This window comes from Rhinolophus sinicus, chromosome 6 (genome assembly GCF_057876585.1).
Source record: "Rhinolophus sinicus isolate RSI-liver-muscle chromosome 6, RSI-T2T, whole genome shotgun sequence".
Taxonomy (NCBI): Eukaryota; Metazoa; Chordata; class Mammalia; order Chiroptera; family Rhinolophidae; genus Rhinolophus; species Rhinolophus sinicus.
The window spans coordinates 37,976,476-37,998,731 of record NC_142506.1 but is presented as its reverse complement, the minus strand read 5'-3'; the positions used below and the strand labels follow the sequence as shown (position 1 = coordinate 37,998,731).

The window sequence follows — 22,256 nt, the reverse complement described above, 5'->3', positions numbered from 1 at the left end:
ATGAAGGAGGACTTCCAGAACTGCTTCAGAAAGTGGCAAGAACAATGGGATGAGTGTGATCGAAGCAAGGGAAGTATTTTGAGGGGCATTAATGGCAATGTGTCTTTTACTGTAATAAGTTTTCTTTATTTAAACTTTCACTGTAATTGTTGGTCATACCAGGTATGCATGTGTATATATACATATACATACACATATATACATATATGTCACTATATATATATAGATATATATACATGTATATATACTTTTTTTTTTTTTAACTTAGAAAGGTGTTACCAAAGATGGCTGGAATTGCATTTCTTGCCCTGGTGGTTTAACTGAAGAAGGAAAATGCCACTGTCCCACTGGCCATATTTTAGGTAAGAAATAGATTTCTTATGAAATAGTAACAAATCTTCATTTGTGTTTGTTTTTGATGAGGGTGTTAATTGAAATAGCATGGTGATTTTTTTGCAGTATTTTTTAATTCAAAATTTAATGATGTTTGAGACTATAGCAGGCATTGAGAAGAGGGTAAAAAGCCCTACCTGATTAAAAAATTTTGTTTCTTCTTAATAATGTAGGATTAGATGAATAGTTCCTTAATATAACGTGATAAAATATATGTGTTTCAACTTAAAAGCCAACATGATGCTTAACAGGGAAAAATTATAAGCATTCCTTTTAATGTCAGGACCCAGATAAAGATGTAAATAATGCACTTAGGTAAATGAAAGAAATAGGTAATAGAATAATTAAAAAGGAGAAAGTAAAAATCATTAATTTCCAATGATTTTATTGTATGTTTAGAAAACCCAAAGGAATCAGTAAAAATTATAAAGGGTAAAGGTTTCTAGATACAAAGTTAATATCCTAAAATTAGTAGCCTTCTATCGAAACAATAATGCTTTAGAAACTGTTAAGGAAAATCTCATCTACAGTAGCAACAAAAAAAGAAAAAAACACCGAGGTGAAAAAAAAAACAAAACACCGAGGTAAACTTTTGAAAAAATGTACAAGATAAGTTAATTGAAGAAATGTTAGCATGCTACTGAGGGACACATAGGGAGGGTTTAATAAATGAAATACATATTTCATTCTTGAATACAAAGATTAAATATTATAAAGATGTCAGCTCTCTTAATAGCAGTTTATTCATTTAAAGGAACCCTAATACTAGTAGGATTTTGTTTTTTTTTAGGGACTGCACAAACTAAATTCTAAAGTTTATCTAGTAAATTATGTGAAAAGCCAAGAAAACTATGAAAAAGGAAAGAGAAAACAACTCCATCAGATATTATGCACAATTTTTAGGTACTGTAATAACATGTATGACTGACATTGGTAATACAGACTGGTGGGTGGATCTTAAAGTAGAGAATCAAAATAGATCCAGTGCATATGGGAATGTAATATGGGATAAAAGTGGCATTTTATATCAGTGGAGAAAAGACTGATTAATAACCGGTATTTGGGAAAACACTAATTTGGGTTTCTACCCTTATTCCTTAAAAATAAATTTCAGGTCAGTCAAATACTTAAATATTAAATATGAATCTATAAAAGTTCATTAAAAAATAGGAAAAATTTTACAGTCTTGATGTGGAATAGAGTTAAGACAAAATTATACACAAAGGAGTAGATGCTAGAAGTGTTCAACGGATAATAGACCTAGTTGAGTGAAGGAATATGGTATGAGAAAAAGGGAAAAATCAAAACTATCTCTGGGATTTCTAAGTGGGGGTGAATGAGATGATGGCCTATCGGTTCAAATGCTGTGGAGTGGTCAATGTGACTGAGTTACTGCAATTACTTTTGACAGTCAGAAATCACTGAGGCTAAATTTGCAGTTTTAGTGAGTTGCTGAGAATGAAGGCTAGATTCCAGGGGATCTAAACAGTGGCCTCGAATACCTAGTGACCTCTTAAGCCTGGGTGATAGCTGTGAAAACAGTATTTCACTATTTTAGAGGCTACTGTTGCATACTTAAAATTCTCCATAATGTGAGCTCCTTAGAGCCAACTTGAACTTTTGCTGCTAATTTCTTCATGGATTTGCAAGAGGGGTTGTGGAAGAGTGGGAGAATGGACAGAAAGAGGGGTACGTCTTACTTCTTGCATATCTTCTCCCAGTTCTTCCCATTTCTGATATAAGAAAAAAATGCCCAGGCAATCAGATAAATAATTTAAAAAAAATTATTAAAACAGTAAATACATACCATTAAAAATACTAAGTAATTCATGAAGCTATAAAATGAGAGTGAACATTGATACCCCTCACCTATTTCATTTCCCAGAACTTACCTTAAGGTAATTAATTATTTCTTTCAAAGTTTTTAAATATATATATGCAAATATTTTGGAGTGTTTACATGCAGTGCATTTTGGAGATAATTCCATAAGAGCACATATAGATTCTACCATTTAAGAATACATATATCTGTATTTTTCAACTTCCACGTAAAATTTTACGTTATAAAATGAAAGTAATGCATGCATAGGGTTAGAAATTTAAATAGTATAGAAAAATACAAAATAAAAACTAAGAGGGGGTGGGTGGCCAGATAGTCATTTGTTTAGAGTGCGGTGCTCCTAACAACAAGGTTGCCGGGTCCATCCACACATGGGCCACTGTGAGCTGCACCCTCCACAACTAAATTGAAACAACTACTTGACTTGGAGCTGATGGGTCCTGGAAAAACACACTTAAATAAATAAAAGTTTAAAAACAAAAAAAAACACAACTAAGGGTTCTTTCCATCCTACCCTTACTCCCAGTCCTCAAATGTAACCAACTATTAAGTTTCTTTTATATTCTTCCGGGAATGCTTTATGTATTTGTATGTCTGTAAATCCTTGAAAATATTCATAGAAGTGTCATTATACTTAATTCATTTATTCATAAATATTTGTTGATAAAAAGCTAAAATGAATTTTAAAACTTCATTCAACCAAAGAGCATTTAAGCTAAAAGGCAATAATAGCTAGCCCCAGTTCAGATCCAGCAGACTGTCATCATGTAAGAACATGGATCCCATGAAACCAGATTTTCCTATTTTTTTAAAAGATGCCAGAAATACAAAATTTTATATGAAACCTCCCAATTTTAAATCTTTCTAATTGAAAAGGAAGTTTATTGAGCACCACATGCTAGGTGCTGAGATAAAATAATGAATCAAACTTACATTCTAGTAGCAAGAGAAAGAGAGTAAACAAATGAATAGGTATATGCCAGGTGGTAATAAGCACTATGAGGACAAATAAGGCAGGGCAAGGGAGAGAGCACAGGTGTTATTTTACATGCATGATCATGGAAGGCCCGTCTGTAAATGTGACATCTGAGCAAAGACTTGAAGGAAGTGAGGGACAAAGCCATGAATGAGTTCCATGGGGAACTCATTCAGAGGAAATGAGGGAATAGCAAGTGCAAAGGTCCTAAGATCGGAACATACTTGGCATGTTCAAGGATCAGCAATACACTAATGTACCTGACCAAGGAGGAAAGCGGAAGCAAATGGGTCTGGAAAGTTGGGATAATGGTGTGCAGATCATGTAAGGCCTTATAGGCTACAATAGTGACCTTGGAAATTAACCTGTGTGAGATGGAAGACTTTCAGAAGAATGAAATGATCACATTTAGTTTTTAAAAGACTCATTCTAGAATAGAACCAGGGTTCCAGGCAGGAACCTGTCACACATGTCCAGGTGATAGATGATAGCAGTGGGCCAGGGGAATAGTTGTGGAAGTAGAGAATAATTCAGCTTCTGGATATATTTTTTGAAGAGAGAGCTGACAGGATTTGTAGATTTATTTTCTAATTTTAATTTTATTTTTTTAATGTGAAACATGAAAAGAAGAGACTCTCTAAGTACTAGGGCCTGAGTACATGGTCAAATGGAGTTCCTGAGACAGGATAGGATAACTGTAGGAGGAACAAGTTGTTCAACTTTACTTCTGTTAAAATTGTTTTTACTACCTTGTGAAAGCATAAAATATTATGGGTAACATTATGATTGGGACTAATGGTCTTTAACTATTTTTCCCAATGCTGATTCTCTATTACTCCCTCCACCCCAAAGTAATTGTTATCGTTTTGTTATGTGTGTGTCCTTCTAGAATCTTTTTTTCTTTCTGTTTTTAAAATACAGATAGATGCTTAGCCTTGGAAAATATAAGTGGTATTTTTATATAAATATTTCATACCAAAAATACTGTTTTATAGCGTACTTTTTTCACTTAACAGTAAGATCTGTTAGATCTACCTCATTCTTTTTAATCCACCCCATAGTATTTCATAGCATGGATGCACCACCATTTTGCTATTTTAAATATTTAGGTTGCTCTGACAAATAATGCTTTGATGAATAATATCCTTATACACATGTACAAGTGTACATGTACAAGTGTTTCTGTAGGTTAGGTATCTAAAAATGAAATTGTAGTGTTCTAGGGTATGCGAATTTAAAATTTTAATAGGTACTACCGAAAGGCCTCTAAGTTGCAAAACTTATAAATAGTCTATGAAAATGCTTGTTTCCCCATACCCAGTGAAACAGGGAAACACAGGTAAGAGGTAATAACATTTTTGGAAAAAAATATTATTGTTATGATGCTTTGGAAAATTAGTTTCTCTTTTTTTTTTTATGTGAATTAGGAAGATTTTCCTTTTCTTTTTTATGGAGGTGCTTAACATGCCTTTTATTTAAATAAGGTGTTTTGAGAACTGTTAGAATAATTACAAGTGGGTTTTACTAAATACATATGTTGACTATGAGTTACATCTTAATTTTGTTTCTAAATTGTTTAGTGGAACGAGATGTTAATGGAACGGTGTTGTCTCAAGCAATTTGTAAGCTCTGTGATGAAAATGAAAACTCTTTTACAGTAGCTAATGCTTTAGGAAACAGGTAAGCAGTGTGTTGGGTGCTGACTTCATTAATATCATATTTATGTAGAATCTGTACTTTTATAAAGCAGTTTCCATTTGCTCCTCACAAGGAAGGACAGAAGTAGACATTAACAGCTAAAGAACTGGTGCCCAGAGACAGACTAGCGTTCAAATGTTGTTTCAGTGTCTTACCAGTTGTTAACTTTGGATAACTCAATAAGTTAGTCTCCTTGTCTTTAGAATGGGGGTATACTATCTACTTCATAGGCTATTACAGCTTAGAAGTAAATATGTTAAATTTTTAGCATAGTACATAACAGTGACTTCTATTTACAGCGCACTTACTATATACCAGGTACTATGCTTTATATATATTACATAATAAAATATATTAATAAATATAGTGATAAACATAATAATTCAGTTATCCTGATTTATAGCCCTATTCTCTGTCACTTCCTATTCTACCTTTATGCATGCATATGTGTATGCCACGCACACACCCCTTCCTCTCTATAACTCAAACACATTATTCCTATTCCAACTTCTTTAGTTGTAGAGACTACATGATGACTTCCCTCAAAGCACAGTTTTCTTTTCAATTTTCACATTTAAGGTAGAAAATACTTGAGCAGGTTCTCCTGGGGATACTTAGTGTTGGGTCATCTTTTCTCTCAGGCTGACCTGGGTTGTAACACCCAAATAAGGACTACTGGGCTGATCTCCAAGCCTTCCCCTCCATTACCTCCCTAAGCCCAGTTTGAGTTCTGTGCCATGCCCCGGCCTCTCCTCCTACCGGTCTAACCCATCAGTGTCCCTAACTAGTCCAGTGCTCTCCTTCCCTCTATGTCATTCATTAGTGAAAAATATAAAGTATTTCCCTAAAATAAACTAAGACGATAAATAGACTTTAAAAGTGTTGGTTGTAGGTTTGATAAGAAGTAGATATGTTTTTCATTTCAGCATATGTTAACCTCTTTGCTTTGTTGCAGATAAAATAAGGACAGTATATTTACTATAACTACTTATAAAAATGGATTGGGTTTCATTTATGTGAGTTTGTTGGGCTCTTTTGTTAATTGAGTGACTTAACCATCTTTGCTATTCATTGTTTTTTCTGTACATTCCATGTGGGAAGGTATTCAAAAGAATACTCTCCTATTATCTGTTAATTTTATTTATTTATACCTTGCCTTGTAATACTAGGAGTAGTATAAAATATTCAGATCAGTGTTAATATTTTTAACTTGTTTTCTTTATTACAAGTAATTGCTAAACTGAATGAATCTATTTTAAACTAGTGTTTAGGAAAACAAGTTCCTGATTAAATTAGATTTAGTATAATTTATTAACATTTAAAAAATTATTTTCATTATATTGACAGGTGTATCCGTTGTGAGCCAACATTCATTAATACCAGCAGGTCCTGTGCGTGTTCAGAACCTAACATTTTAGTAAGGCTAATCAAATTGATAAAGAATATATTTATAAATTAAATTGTTTATACTGTTCCATAACCTGTTTTATTTATTTGTTTGTTTGTTTATTTATTAAGACAGGGGGATTGTGTTTCAGCAGCACAGGGGATTTTCCTCCACGTGTGATTTCAACTGCACGTTATGGAGAACTTGTGAGTATGTTTAAAATTTTTGTTTCATTGTTAAGGATCTTTCTGCATTTCTTTGGTACTAATGAATCTGGGACTAAAATGAGAAACATTTATGTATAAATCACTTTAAAACAGAAATTATCAGTCTTAGAAAGATTAGATTAACAACTCAGCATTATACTTTATAAGTTCAGTTACTGTTTTCTCCACCTTAGCTCAGAATGCTTAAGCTGGAAAGGTCCTTTATAGATCCTATCAATAATGCAGTCTAATATAGTTAAGAGGACCAGAGAATCTAGATTTCAACCCTGGGTTTACCAGTCATTAGTTTTGTATCTTTGGACTTAGTTAACATTTCTAAACTTCAGTTTTATTGTCTGTAAATTGGGCAAAATAATAATACCTGCCTCACAGTGCCTGTACGTGGTAGTCACTGGAGAAATGAGGATTATTCATTTCCAGCCAGGTTCCTTATTTGTAGATGAGAGTATAGTGTCATAGAGTTAGACCCTTTGCAACAGCTGCTGGTGATGACAACATCTGGGATGTAAAATGAGAAATAAGTGGATGAATTAGAACTGAAGAGGTCACAAATCCAAGAGAATAGGAGTTAGATGACTGACTAGGAGGCAGTTGATAAGCATTGAGGATACTCAGTATTCCAGCAGAGCTTGAGGTGGACAGGCTAGGATCTGATTGCTAAAAATGTGGAAGTTATTAGGAGGGCTGTGAGGATAGCCATGATGAGGGTGGAATTTGGGGTCTTGATGAACAAAGCAGAAATTCCTCTCCAGTGTAGTCTTGTGGGTAGCAGGCAAATACCAAGTATTTGCAAAACAACAGAATAAATGCTAAAATAAGGGTATACATAGGGAGCTTGCGATCATAAAAATTGGTTCATTTGTATGTAACAAGATGCATATCTTCTGAGGCGTTCTTCTTTATTCTTGGATTATAGTGAACTTCTGTATACCATTATCAAATTTGTAGGCCTTTAATTTTCATTGTTTCCTTTTCAAAATAAGTGATAAATTGATTATAGACCTTATAATATATAAGATGATCCTCTAATCTGTAGGGTGATCCATCTAATCTTCCTTCATAATTAGGACATGCTTGGAAAGAAACCACAAAAAACAAAAAACAAAACAAAACCAAAAACAATGCTATTCTCTGCATTGCATCACATCAGGGGACCCATGATATCCATGATGTCTACCTGTCCCACCACTGGTGATATTTACCTTCATCGCCTGCCATAAAGTCACCATGTCTGCTATAAAGTTACCATTTTCCCTTTGCAATTGGTTAGTATTTTTGAGGAGAATTTCCAAGATTATGCTTCCTCTTATTCACTAGCTGTAATTTAGTAGCTTTAGTTTCCACTGATGACACTTGCCTTTATCAACCAGATGGTTGCCAAATCTTTTCATAATTGCTTCCACATTTATTAAAACATTCCATTGTAAGAACATTTTCCCTCGTTCCCATTTATACATTTATTTGTTTATTAATGACAGTATAGATTCCTGGGTTCCTGTTTTGTTCAGTTGGTTTTAATCCAATACATGTATTTGTTTTGATGTTCAAATTGACCTAGATTTGGCCAGTAGAAGCCCCTTAAGTTTGGTTCCTTTGTCTTTTTTGACATGTCCCCATCATTCTTTGATGATTTCTTTACTTTCTGGCACAGCAAGATTTCCAGGCACATCTTGTGCTTTTTCTGCCTCAGCCCTGGAATCAGCCATTTCTCTAAGGCACTCTTAATGATAATATTTAGAAACCAAGATTACCATGCTTAGTATGACTTTTAGCAGACATATCTAGAAAATATATACACACATACTTATATACATGCACACATCTGTAACTGTTTCTGTTTATCTTATCTATATATTAAAATAAATGAGGTCATACTGATACTTTCAATTCCAAAGTGGTACCTCAGAGTTCTTTTTAGCCTTTCCTTTTGACTGTAGTGAGACTTTTGACAGTATCTTCTCTAGTCATGAGAAATCTGGGTCTTATCCTTAATTTACTCATTTGGTCAATGTAACAAAGCTGTCTTCTACACCACCTCCCCATCCTCCCTCCTCCCAACATCACTATGAGTAGATCTGTTGCAGACTTCTCTTTAGGAAGGGAAGGTAGGCAGGGAAAGGCTATTCCAATCTTAAAATTAATCTGATTCAGTTAATGTGTTTCATTTAAACATACCAGTCTTGAACACTGATGCTTTTCTAAGGACAAGTTTGGAATCCCTAACTCTAAGTCATTTTGTAACTGGTGTTTGTCGCGTCCACGCGACGAGGGTTGTGGGGAGCGAGGAGGGCAGCGCGGTGCAGGGTTAAGAAAAGATAGTAGCCAGGAATAGAGTTAATCGGGCCAAGGGACCTGCAGCCTCAAGGACTGGACTAGGTGCCTAATCCGGGCCTACGCATTATCTTTTATTAGTTAAGTGAGGAAGTAAAGGAGATAAAGCTTTTCAATCTCAAGATCTGTGAATCCTCTACATCATAATAGGAAACTGATTCAAGCCAATCACCCTTGCCTGCAGGCAGCAGAACCGTAAGTCTCAGGATGTATGTACTTTCCCAAGGGACAAAACCTAGATGCATATGAATAGATGGAGAGCACATCACTGAATCTCTTCCCTTGCAGGTTTTAGGAAGGAATGTAGCCACAGAGGCAGAGGCTCTCCTTAGCCAGGGGAAGGTTGGGGGGCTGTGCCCACCTCTATGAACCCTGTGGGTTCTCCTATTGGTCCCCACTCGACTGCTCCTGGCTTGAGTTGTCCCCCCCATGGGGAATCTTACTCGTCATTGGCTGACCAGCCATCTTTCTGGGGCCAAACAGGGAGACATAAGGTGCAAGCACAAAGGTGAAGCAATGTCCCTGAAAGAATCTGTCTCACAGACTCCTTTCTTTAGGGGCAAGTACAAGGAGACAGATGGGTAGGCTGCTGCGTGGCAACAGTGTTCAGATGGTTCTGTATAGCCAATGGATGAAACATGTCAAGAAAATGTAGTCAAGATGGGGTGACTATCTTGACCCAGTCCTCAGCTTGGGAGGTGTAAAAATTCAGTTTTATTAGTGTGCTTGTAGGTCAGTCAGGTTCTAAGGGAGTAATAACTTCGAAGTAATTAAACTCACAAAGTATTAGACTGATGAACCAAAATGAATGTTTACTAGTTTATGTTGGGACGGTAATTGCCAGCTACACTCAAATACTTCCACTGACTTGTTAACATATACTCCTCCTAACTGGAAAGTGTACTTAGAACATTACAGGTCAGATGCTTCCTTGGGTAATACAGAATTGAAATATAATTAGTTTTATATAATTTTATAAGCAAGGCATCCAGTCCCCCTCTAAGAATATTCCTGCCAGTCAGTAAAGAATTTCCATATATGTGGGTCAGTGTCTTCCCATTCTCTTTCCCCAAACATAGTAATAGTGATGTTGTTGCAGAAAAGCGGCGAGGATCGAGAGACTCAAGTGGCACACAGAAATCAGGGAGAACACAGCTTTATTACGCCGGCGGGCTCAGCGGGATTGTTCCCAAAGACTGAGTACTTACTGGGGTCGGGCCCTTTGTTTTATAGGGTTAGGCCTCCGGGTTTGGGGAGATTCGCGCCATTGCTATTGCAGCACTAGGGATTGGTTAAATCTGGCCGGGGTGCCGGGGAGGTCCATCCCTAACAGCTGTGATTGCTCGATACTGTTTTGACGGGAAAGCCTCTAACTGCTGCGTTTGCAGGAAAACTGCTCCGATAAGATATCGGAGGAGGTCCGTCCCTAAGAGCTGTGATCGCTCAACACTGTTTTGACGGGAAAGCTCCTAGCAGCTGTGCCCGCAGGAAAAAACCGTCCCGACAATGTCGTATCTTGGTTTTCTGTTTTTCCCAACTTTCAGTCTGAAAATTTTCAAAATAGCAGAAAAGTTGAAAAAAAGAAAAGACGACTATACATTTATCTTTTATCTAGGTTAACCAATTATTAATGTCTTGTCACATTTGCTTTATTTCTCTTTGTGTATGTAAATGCATGCACACACGCACACACATACATTTTTCTGAGCCACTTAAAAATAAGTTGTAGACATATAACATTTCATTCCTAAATAATTCATTATGTAGCTTCTAAGTAAAAGGGCATTTTTCTGGCATCACACCTAAGAAATTTAAAATTAATATAGAATTACCTTATATACTGTTCATATCCAAATTCTCCCACTTGTTTCAATAATGTCCTCTCTCCCCTCACCCCACTTTTGGGGGGGCGGGTCCAGTATACAGTCAAGGATCTCATATTACCATTAGTCTTTTTAGTCTTCCTTAACTTATAATAGAGACCCTTGCTCTGTTTTACTTTTGTGTTTTTTGTGCTTACTTTTTTTTGCTTTAATGATATTGACTCTTGCATGGTCAAGGCAGCTTTCTTATAGAATGTCCCACATCTGAATTTTTCTCATTGTCTTCTTCTGATTAGATTCAGTGAAATATCTTTAAGCAAGAATATAATATAGGGGCCGGCCAGTGGCTCAGGCGGTTGGAGGGCCGTGCTCCTAACACTGAAGGCCACGGGTTCAATTCCCACATGCGCCAGTGAGCTGCGCCCTCTACAGCTAAGATTGTGGACAGCAGCTCTCCCTGGAGCTGGGTTGCTGTGAGCAGCCGGAGGTTGGCATGAGCTGCTGCGGGCTGCTGTGTGCCCCTGTGAGCCGCCGGCAGCCATCATGAGCGGCCAGCAGCCGGAGAGAGCTGCCATGAGCTGCTGTGAGCGGCCAACCCACTACTGGCAAAGTTCATAATACCAGCATGGGCTAGAGAACTGTGTCCTACATACCTAGACTGAGAAACAACGGCTTGAACTGGAGTGGGGGCGGGGGGAGGCGGAAGAAAGGGGGGTAACAAAGAATATATATAAATGTTGTGTATAGCCCATTGCATCAAAACAAGGAGCACATAATGTCAGGTAGTCCAATTATTGGTGATGCTAAGTATGATTGCCTGGTTATGGTGGTGTCTGTCACTTCTCTCCATTGTAAAGGTACTGTGGTTAATAAGTTAGCCTGAGATTTTACTTTGAGTCTATGTAAATGTCCATTTTAGCAACCATTGATGAACTTTGCCTGAATCAATTATTAAATTTATTATTTCAAAATGATTTCACAGTTCTCTTCATATTTGTTAGTTAGCAATTTTCTATGAAGATCACTTTCCTTTCTCTCTGTGCTTTGTTTTTTAGATCTACTGTGAATTCATGGAATCTTTATTAAGTGTGTTATAATTGTTACCATTACTCTTCTTTTCAAAGCTCAAATTGTTCCAAATTTGTACTTCCCATTGAGGTAGTTCCTGTGTTATTTTGACACATCTCCATCGGTCTTTAGGCACTACCTTGGTTTTTCTATACCGTGTTACAGGCTCAACCAATATAATCGTAATTTTAAAGTCACATCATGCTCTAGTTTATACACTGAAATTGTACCTCCATTGAATATCTAGGTTTTCTGTTTTTAATAATATTGCTGTCAACCATTTTATGCACACAGATATGTTTTTCCTTTCAGTGAAATTATTGCCTTAGGATAAACTTCCTAAGTGTTTCTAAATTCTTGGGTTAAAGTGTATGGATATACACTGTTTTATAAAAGGATCATGCAACTTTAATACTATCACTGGCATTGTCTATGGCGTTGTTTTACAAGCATTTGCCAATACTGTTGTCATTACTCCATTTGTACTAGTTTTTTGGTGTATTGTTCAGTCTTCCATGCATATGTTTTTTTCTTACCAAAATGAGAATTTTTGCTTATTTGAAGAAATGAAAGTAGTGATTTATAATTTTATTTTAGATTTCTTTGATAACTGTGGTGCCAGGTTCCATATAACATGGTTTTATTTCCCCTGTCCATGTCCAGGGAATTCACTCTGGATGGTGCGTTATCTTTTAGTAAAATGTACAAATAAGCTTTAAAGCAGTTCTTAGCCAGAGGCTTATATCTGCAGCTTTCAGAACACCTGTATTCTGATTCATTTGGTTTGGAATGAAGCCGGGTATTTTCTGTATTTAGGAAATTCCACAGGTTATTCTGTTCTCCATCATTGTTTGAGAATCACCATTTTTGGAGATTTTAAATGGTAGTCATTCAGTATATTCCCAATCTCCTGTGACTTAGAAATTATTCGCAAATATTTCTTTTTATTTTATTTTATTTTATTGGGGGGAACAGGACTTTATTGGGGAACAGTGTGTACTTCCAGGCTTTTTTCCCAAGTCAAGTTGTTGCCCTTTCAATCTTAGTTGTGGAGGGTGCTGTTCAGCTTCAAGTTGTTGTCCTTTCAGTCTTAGTTGTGGAGGGCGCAGCTCAGCTCCAGGTTCAGTTGCTGTTTTCTAGTTGCAGGGGGCACTGCCCACCATCCCTTGCGGGAGTCGAACTGGCAACCTTGTGGTTGAGAGCCCACGCTCCAACCAACTGAGCCATCCGGGAGGCAGTTCAGCTCAAGGTGCCGTGTTCAATCTTAGTTTCAGGGGGCGGAGCCCACCATCCCCTGCGGGATTCCAGGAATTGAACTGGCAACCTTGTGGTTGAGAGCCCACTGGCCCATGTGGGAATGGAACCGGCAGCCTTCGGAGTTAGGAGCATGGAGCTCTAACTGCCTGAGCTACTGGGCCGGCCCACAAATATTTCTTTTTTATCACTTTCAAATTTAATACAGTATAGTAATCCTAAATCAGCAAATGTTAATCATTCAATACTAAGTCAGGATCTAGTTTTTCTTTAATTTTTGACTTTTTTGAGGTAGTAAAATGGCCATAATAGTTTTTTTGGATTATAGACACATATTGTTTCCCTATATCTTTTGCCTAAGTGACATGATTTTATAACCCTATTTGTAATAACTGACATTGGCTTGAATTAATTCTTATATTCCCATTAGAATCTATTTGTATAATAACATTGAGAAAGTAATGTTAGTCTTTTCACATTCAACAATATGTGTATGAATATCTTTTTAACAGTGTAGGATTAAGGAATCTTCATTTGGACCTAAAACTGAAATTCATCTTTTTGTTTTCAGGGCATGTCTTTCATTTCAGAATGGTTTACAAAATATTTGCAATCAGCAGCAGCTGCTTGTTGGGTAAGGTTGAATTTTCAAAAAAATAATATATCATTTTGAAGAATTATACCATTTTCCCCCATATTATCTTATTATAATAAAAATTTTCTCTCTCTAGCTCACTCAAGTAGATACATCTCTTTGGTCATGCTCTATGAGAAGAGTAAACCCTTTCTAGTGGATTGAAAGAGAATATATAAAATGTTATTCATTTCACATTTCATTGTATACAAATTGAATTTAAATTGGAATTTAGTGTTGGGGAAACTGATTCATACCATCATTTAGTAAATGTTTATTGCTTATCTACTGTGTGCCAGTAAATGTTTATTGCTTATCTACTGTTCTCAAATCATGTTATGCATTTCAGAAAAAGACAGGAAAAAAATCAGTTGTGGAATTATAGTCTAAGTAAATGCCAGGTGATGCTAAGTGCTGTGAAGACAAATGAGGATAAAGAACATAGAGAATGGAAGTGGGTGCTATTTTATATAGGGTGGTCAGGACAGGCACCTCTGAACGGGTGACATTTGAGTAGAGACCTGAAGGAAATGAGAATGCACCATGTAAAGGTAAGAATGTTCTAAGCAGAGACCACAGCAAGTACAGAGGTCCCAAAGCAAGAGTTATCTGGCTTGTTCTTACTTTAGAACCAGGAAAGAGGCTAGAGTGGCTGGAATAGAGTGAACAGGTAAAGTGGAGAGATGAGTTCAGGGATGAGGGGAGTGGCTGCGGCTAGGACATGGATTTTACTCTAAGGGGAGATAGAAGGATTTTGTGCAAATGAAGACATAATCAAACTTCAGGTTTTGAAAGGATCACTCTCCCATGGAGAGGAGATTTTGTTGGGGCGAGGACAGAAGCAGACAGACAGAAGTGTATTTAGAGTAATCTGAGTAAGGGATAAGGGACCCAAGGATGAGGGTGGTACTACAAAAATGAGATACACTTTTGGATATACTTCTGGATATATTTTTGAAGACTGAGCCAACATGATTTACTGATGAGTTTGATATGGAAAGAGAGAAAGAGGATCACTCCAGTGTTTTGACTTCAATAACTATAAAAATGAAGGTGCCTTTTTCTGATAGGGGAAACTGAGAAAGAAGTTTTTGGAGCAACCTCAACAAATTATCTCATTTTGTTCATAAAACAAATGACTTAAATAAAATAAAATGGATTGGATTTATATGTGTAAGATCTAATATACAAACAAATTATTCTTTCAAATATAATTATTCTACTTAATAGTTTTTAGTTCTTCTTTCAGTTACTTATCTTTATTGTTCAGCCTAAAATTTACAATTAAAATGTACACATTATTCTGCCACATGGAAAGTTCTTTTGTACTTAAGCTAGAGGAAAGGTATCAAAAAGTAAAAACATACACAAAAGAAGAATTTGTAAAATAGGTAAAATTAAAACCAAGCATAGTTTTTATATCAACTTTTTATGTTTGCTTAGGGTATTAATGTCCATGTTACATTTCTTTGCCATTGTTCTCTTGTAGGTGTATGCCAATCTAACATCTTGCCAAGCTCTCGGAAATATGTGTGTGATGAACATGAATTCTTATGACTCTGCTACTTTTGATGCATGTCGGCTGTTTCAGTTTGTCTTTGAAAATACTGCTGGACTGCGCACTGTTCATTCTGTTTCATTTTGGTAAGGATACTGATTGATGAACTATCATTTTAACCAAATTCAGTGCAGTTACTCTAACAGATATTAATAATAAATATTGCTTCCCCATTGTTAAAACAATTGTAATTGTTTATAGGAGGCAGAATCTTCCATGGCTGTTCTATGGAGATCAACTAGGATTAGCACCACAAGTACTCAGTGCTACACCTCTTCCTACAAATTTCAGTTTTAAAGGGCAAACACAGGTACAAGTTACTATATTATTAAAGGATAACTACATTTTCACTTATGATTTGAAAAGGTATTAAGAATGTTACTAGTTATAATTCTTGTTTCTTTAGATTGTTTTTAAAAATTTAATTACTAAACTAAATCTAAACATTAGCTGCTTATAGGATCTAACCAGTATAGAGTTTAGCTGTCTTACTTGAATACATATATGGATGTGTCGGATTATGTGTGTGATTATGGATTATGACAGCAAGTTATACTTATTGGGTAGGGAAGGGTAGTTTTGCATCCCTAGATGCAGAACAATCTCTGTCCTTCTATATCTCTACATATTTAAGAAGTGCTTCCAGACACTGATTGGAGCTCTATGCATTTTCCACAGCACTTTACAGGTCCAAATTCTCACCTCCAACTCTGACCTTGTGGAATAAAGTAATAGATTATTCCCTTTCATAACCCCAAACTCCCGATTTAACTAGTTTGAAAGGTGATTATCTGTCACTAGCACTGTCCCTCAATTCTGAAATAATAGTTTACATGCAAAAAAAAATGGTCCATTTATTTTAGGTGTGCTCAGTCATAGAGATACTTAGATTAATTTTACTTCAAAGTAAAGATAGTTGAATTTGATATATGATCTCTGGAAAAAGAGAGGATCAGTCATCAATGAAAATTTCTTTATAGATATATTATGTTCCTTTTAGAGTATGTGACATTTTATTCTTATTTTTCTGTAATCAGAATACAAAAATGAAGTTTGTTGCTGCTTCCTATGATGTAAGAGGAAATTTTATCAAGTGGCAAACTGTAGAAGGTGGTGTTTTACAGGTGAGCATGATTCAAGCTAAAGAATTACTAATGTGCCTTACTTTTGCCTGAGGAAAAGACTGGATTATTGCTTGAATGGAGGATCAGTTGTATGCTACAGGTGACTTTTTTCTTGTGCTTTAAATTGGAATTTCTTAAAAGCAGTTTAAGTTATGACTTTATAAAAAAGATACTCCCTTGACTTTTCATACCTTTAATACGTGAAATGAGTATTATATAAAGCATATATCCACGTTGGGGCTTGAGAACTTTGGATCATAAGCAAAGAAAACATTTGTGAGAGATATTTATCGGTGGTTTTCTTTTGCTGTAGCTTTGTCCAGACACAGAGACAAGACTAAATGCTGCTTATTCTTTTGGAACAACCTATCAACAAAATGTAAGTTTGAACTGTATTAGACAGTTTGTATTTTAACTTCATTTTCACATCAGCATAATTGGAATAACCTTTGAATTTTTGAAGTTGGAAATGTTTTTAATAGTAATGAATAATTTCACTGATTGATATAATTTTTTATTTGGGTACAGAAAATCTTAATTAGCATGAACAGAGTTCCTTGTCCTCTGTAAAATCTTATACATATAATGTTAGATTTTCATAATCAATTGTTCATTCACTTTTAGGCATATAGGTCTTAAAAATATTGTCTACTTTTGAGTATTTTGAAATAAAATAAAAATATTACTTTATTTTTAGTGACTAATAAAAATGTTACTCCCTCCTCCCTCTACCCCCCCAATAACAAATAAAAATGCTTCCTTTTCTCTCTCTCCATACTTTTCCTTCCTCCTTCCCTCCCTGACCTTTCTTCCTTTGGTAACCCATTTTGAAATTACAGTATTGTACAAAGGAATATTATGAGCCATTAAACATTTGAAAGACATTCACTAGTCTACAAAAATACTTTTTGATTAAATGCATGTACACACACCAGAACAAAACTATGATTCTGTCTTTGTTAAAACCACAATGAAAAAGACCATCATGGAAAACACAGGAAGAAAATAAACATTTTTAACAGTGGTTATGTCTGGATGGTGAAATTACAGATGATTTTTTTTTTCTTTTTCATATTTCGCAAATTTTGTATCATGAATATAATTTTTTTATTATTATTAGAAGTGACTTACATATTATTTCCAAAAAAAAAAAAGAGAGAGAGAGAAAGAAATATTGTGTGCCTATCATGGTCAGAAGATGCAACACTTGTTAAATGAGTGCTGCTCTGTACTTAGCATTTTATCATTGTTATCTGATCCATGAAGTGATCTATGCGAGATACATATTATCTGCCCTTCACAGATTAGGAAATAGTGCTCAGTGAGATTAGGTAATTTACTCAGGTTTTGCATCAAGTAAATTGTGTAGCCAATGTTCTGTTTGGTTTGAAAACCATGGTTTTTCCATTCAACTTGGCTGCCTCTCAGTCCAGTAGAGAAAACAGCTATATAGACAAAGAATTGCAAAGAATGTGGTAAGTGTTGTTCTACAGGTATGTACAAGGTACCACATTGGAACAAAGGAGGGGTCATCAGCAGTTTCTGGGGAAGAAACTGGGACTTCACAGTAAGAGTGATACTTGGGATTGTAGAATGAATATGAGTTTGCCAGGAGAACACAGTGGGGACGGGAACAATAGTTTCAATGTCTGAGAGACAGAATAGCATAGCATACTTAGAAACTGAAAGTAGATGAGTATGAATGGACCATAGACTAGTAGGGAGCAGTGGGAGATAAGCCTAAATCATAGACAGCATTGTACATCAGGAGAAAGAATTAGGACCTCATCCCATAGGACAGGAGTTTTTGAACTTTTTCACTGCTGTCCCCTTAATGTTGAGAATGAAGGCATGCCTCCTTCAGCTGGGTTGTAGGAAAAGATCCAGGCAGTTCTTTATTGTTAGTTTTTTTTTCTAAAAACATTATATTTATAGTATTAATGTTTTGGTTGGCACACAGTAATGCATATAAACAAGGTAGTTTAAAGATGTTTTACAAAATTAAAAATAAAACTCTTAAAGCTAATAAATATGCTTTCTAATTTTCAATTAGGATGCTTTTATTTTATTTTCCAGTGTGAGATTCCTATCTCTAAGATCTTAACCGACTTTCCCACTCCTGTATTTTATGATGTATACCTTGAATATACAGATGAAAATCAACACCAATATATTTGGGCTGTTCCTGTATTAAACCTAAACCTTCAACACAATAAAATATTTGTGAACAAAGGTAAGCTATCCATACATACCACTCTTTTTCTGAGCCGAACCCAATAAATAAGTTACCCAACCTGATAATTTAGTAAACTACAGATTATTAAAAAAGTCATAGATTTTTTCTCATTGTATAGCATGTTAAAAGGTAAAACAATGTGATTGCTGGTATGTTTCGAAATTTTTACAAAATGCGTCAGGCTTATTGTTAAGAAATTACATTATTGCTAAAAGTGTATCCTGAGAAATATTGATACAACTGCAAATTGGGGCTTCTTGAAGTTGTCCTCAAGCTGCTTTTTGGACAAATTATTTTCTTTTGTTTCCCATATTGTAAAATCCTGCTTATTCAGGTAATTGGCATGGAAAAATTTTCCAAACTGATGAAAAGTCCAAACAATCAGAAAACATTCAGGCAAGGTGGGGAAGACTATTAGCAGGAATTTCTTATAGCAATAGCTTTTTTTTTTTTTTTTGCACCCATGTTATCTAAAACAAGATGTACTGATTTTGTGTTTTAAATTTATTCAGTAAACTCTCCTTGAGCCATCTTGAAGGTATTTTTTTAATGCCATGTTTTTTTTTCTTATTTTTATAATAAAAGACAGTAACTCTGGCAAGTGGCTTCTGACTCGGCGCATTTTCTTAGTGGATGCACTAAGTGGACGAGAAAATGACTTAGGAAGTCAGCCGAGATTAGTTCGAATTGCTACACAAATATCACTGAGGTAAACAAATGTCTAATGTACTGATTTTAGGCTTGGAGTATATGGCAAAATGTCATAAAGAAAGTGTTTACCAATAGTTATCAAACGAAAATAATGACAACTGAATTGAAACAAAACAAGGTTATTTTAGATATCTGTGTAATTGGTTTATTCCAATAGAGGTGAGAAGCCAGGAGGAGAATTACAACAGAGGAGCTTGAGGAGTTTTGTCAAAATTCACATTCTAGGCCCCACTCTAGACTTCTGCATTAGAATGGGTTGAGAGGTGGAGGGAAGGTGGGCTGAAATGGGTATGTTAGAAAGAGCCTGCCAGATGATTGCAGTAGGCAGGCCTCCTCTGTCTTCATCTCCTTTAACAGCTAGTGTTTTAGGTTGGCCCTGATTAACTATCAACACCTCCCTCTTCCTAGTATACTTTTACCGATGACCCTACTTAGGATAGTGCCATGCAGCTTTCTCTTTTCCAGTGTGAGATTCCTATCTCTAAGACCTTAAGGAACTTTCCCATTCCAGTATTTTGTGATGTGTACCTTGAATACGCTGACAAAAATCAACACTGTCATCCTACATTAGTCTGGCATTTCAATATACATTATTTTATTTTTTCACTCTTACTTCATTTTGAATTTCATAACAGTGTTATGAGGTAGGTAGTACAGAAGCTTTGTCATGTATTTTGCTGAAATCCAAACATACTATGTTTTTAGCATTCCCTCAATCTGCTAATGTAGTATACATAGTAAAAACAAAATCAAACCTAGTCAGGCGTGACTTCATCTTTGTGAAACCATGCTGGCCCCTGCTACTCGACACTTTCCTTTTTGAGTTTACAAACCACATATTACTAATACATTGAATTAAGCAAAATGTACCCAACTATGTTCCATAAATAGTACCAGAGCTAAAATATTATTTTGTTAAGAATTAATCTTTCTCTTTTGAAAATCAGAATTTATATGCATTTCTGTAGGCTCCATATAGCACTTCTCTTTTGAGTATTCCTCAAAGATGGTTCACAGTACTTCAGTGATTTCATTTGTAAACTTCACAAGACCTAGATTGAGAAGAGTTTCTGATTTGTCTCAGAGAGATTAACATTAAATTTTTTTTGAAGACTTGGTTTTTTTTATTAGTTTCAGGTGCACAAGACAAAGTAATACTTAGATGTTTATCATTTATATCCTTCACACTGTGTGAATCCCCCTCCCCCCATCCACTACCCCTCTGACATCGCACAGAGCCATTACATTTCCATTGTCTCTATTCCTAATGCTGTACTCCGCTTCTTGTAAATAAAAAATTATACTTGGCATTCATTATTGTTCAGCTTCAGCTTCAGATGTACAGTGCAGTGATCAGGCATCTACATCATCCCTGAGGTGGTCTCCCAAATGGGACAAGTGTCCATCGGATACCCTACAAAATCTTTACAACATTATTGATTACATTCCCCAAATTAATTTTCAAAACCCTGTGGCCATCTTGTGGTTACTGACTGTTTCCTAATCCCCTCACCTTCCCCCTTATCCCCACCCCCCCCATCTAGCAACCCTCAGTTTTTCCTCTGTGTCTCCAAAACTGTTTCTGATTAGTTCATTCACTTATTCTTTTCTTTAGATTCCACATATAAGTGAGATCATATGGTATGTGTCTTTCTTGTCTGACTTATTTCACTTAACATAATGTTCTCTAGGTCCACCCATGTTGTTGCAAATGGTAAGATTTCTTTCTTCTTTATGGCTGTGTAATACTCCATTGTATAAATGTACCACAGCTTCTTAATCCAGGCATCTACCGATGGGCATTTCAGTTGTTTCCATGTCTTGGCTATTGTGTATAATGCTGCAATAAACATAGGAGTGCATAAAGATTTTTGAATTAGAGTTTTGGATTTCTCTGGATAGATACCTAGGAGTGGAATTGCTGGATCATAAGGTAGTTCCATTTTCAGATTTTTGAGATACCTGCATACTGTTTTCCACAGTGGCTGCACCAATCTGCAATCCCACCAACAGTGCACAAGCGTTCCCTTTTCTCCACATCCATGCCAGCACTTGTTGTTTGTTGATTTATTGATGATAGCCATTTTGACTGGGGTGAGGTGATATCTTATTGTGGTTTTTATTTGCATTTCTCTGATGGTTAGTGAGGTTGAGCATTTCTTCATATGTCTGTTTGCCATCTGTATGTCCTTTTTAGAAAAATGTCTCTTCATGTCCTCTGCCCATTTTTTAATTGGGTTGTTTGTTTTTTTGGAGTTGAGTTGAGTGAGTTTTTTTATAAATTTGTGATATTAACCCCTTATCAGATATATCATTGGCAAATATCTTTTCCCATTCAGTAGGATCCCTTTTTGTTTTATTGATGGTTTCCTTTGCTGTGAAAAAACTTTTTAATTTGATGTAATCCCACATGTTTATTTTTTCTCTTACTTTTCTCGCACAAGAGGATAGATCAGTAAAAATCTTACTCCGGGTAATGTCTGTGAAGTTTCTTCCTATATTTTCTTCTAGGAAATTTATGGTTTCAGATCTTACATTTAAGTCTTTAAGCCATTTTGAATTTATTTTTGTATATGGTGTAAGGAGGTGGTCCAGCTTCATTTTTTTGCATGTGTCTGTCCAGGTTTCCCAGCACCATTTATTGAATAGACTGTCTTTACCCCAACGTACATTCTTGCTTCCATTGTTGTAGATTAAATGGCCATATAGGCATGGATTTATTTCTGGACTCTCTATTCTGTTCCATTGATCTATGTGTCTGTTTTTATGCCAGTACCATGCTGTTTTGATTACTGTAGCCTTGTAGTATAATTTGATGTCAGGTATCATTATGCCTCCCACTTTGTTCTTATTTCTCAAGATTGCTGAGGATATCCGGGGTCTTTTATGGTCCCATATAAATTTTAGGATTATATGTTCTAGTTCTGTGAAAAACGTCGTTGGTAGTTAGGAATTGTGTTGAATATGTATATTGCCTTAGGCAGTATGGACATTTT

General features: G+C 35.7%; 1 protein-coding gene across 6 annotated transcripts in view; it reads left to right on the top strand.

Annotated features, from left to right (window-relative positions):
• TMEM67 (transmembrane protein 67) overlaps positions 1-22,256 on the top strand; it is a 56,634-nt gene that overhangs the window by 5,678 nt on the left and 28,700 nt on the right. For all 6 annotated transcript variants that reach the window (XM_088799054.1, XM_088799053.1, XM_019718814.3 and 3 more), the window contains exons 3-13: positions 269-362; positions 4,790-4,889; positions 6,255-6,324; positions 6,426-6,500; positions 13,569-13,631; positions 15,121-15,275; positions 15,391-15,499; positions 16,227-16,313; positions 16,627-16,692; positions 18,390-18,546; positions 19,135-19,258. In XM_088799054.1, coding sequence (XP_088655180.1) covers positions 269-362; positions 4,790-4,889; positions 6,255-6,324; positions 6,426-6,500; positions 13,569-13,631; positions 15,121-15,275; positions 15,391-15,499; positions 16,227-16,313; positions 16,627-16,692; positions 18,390-18,546; positions 19,135-19,258 — 1,100 coding nt within the window. The remainder of the gene's footprint in view (positions 1-268; positions 363-4,789; positions 4,890-6,254; positions 6,325-6,425; positions 6,501-13,568; positions 13,632-15,120; positions 15,276-15,390; positions 15,500-16,226; positions 16,314-16,626; positions 16,693-18,389; positions 18,547-19,134; positions 19,259-22,256) is intronic.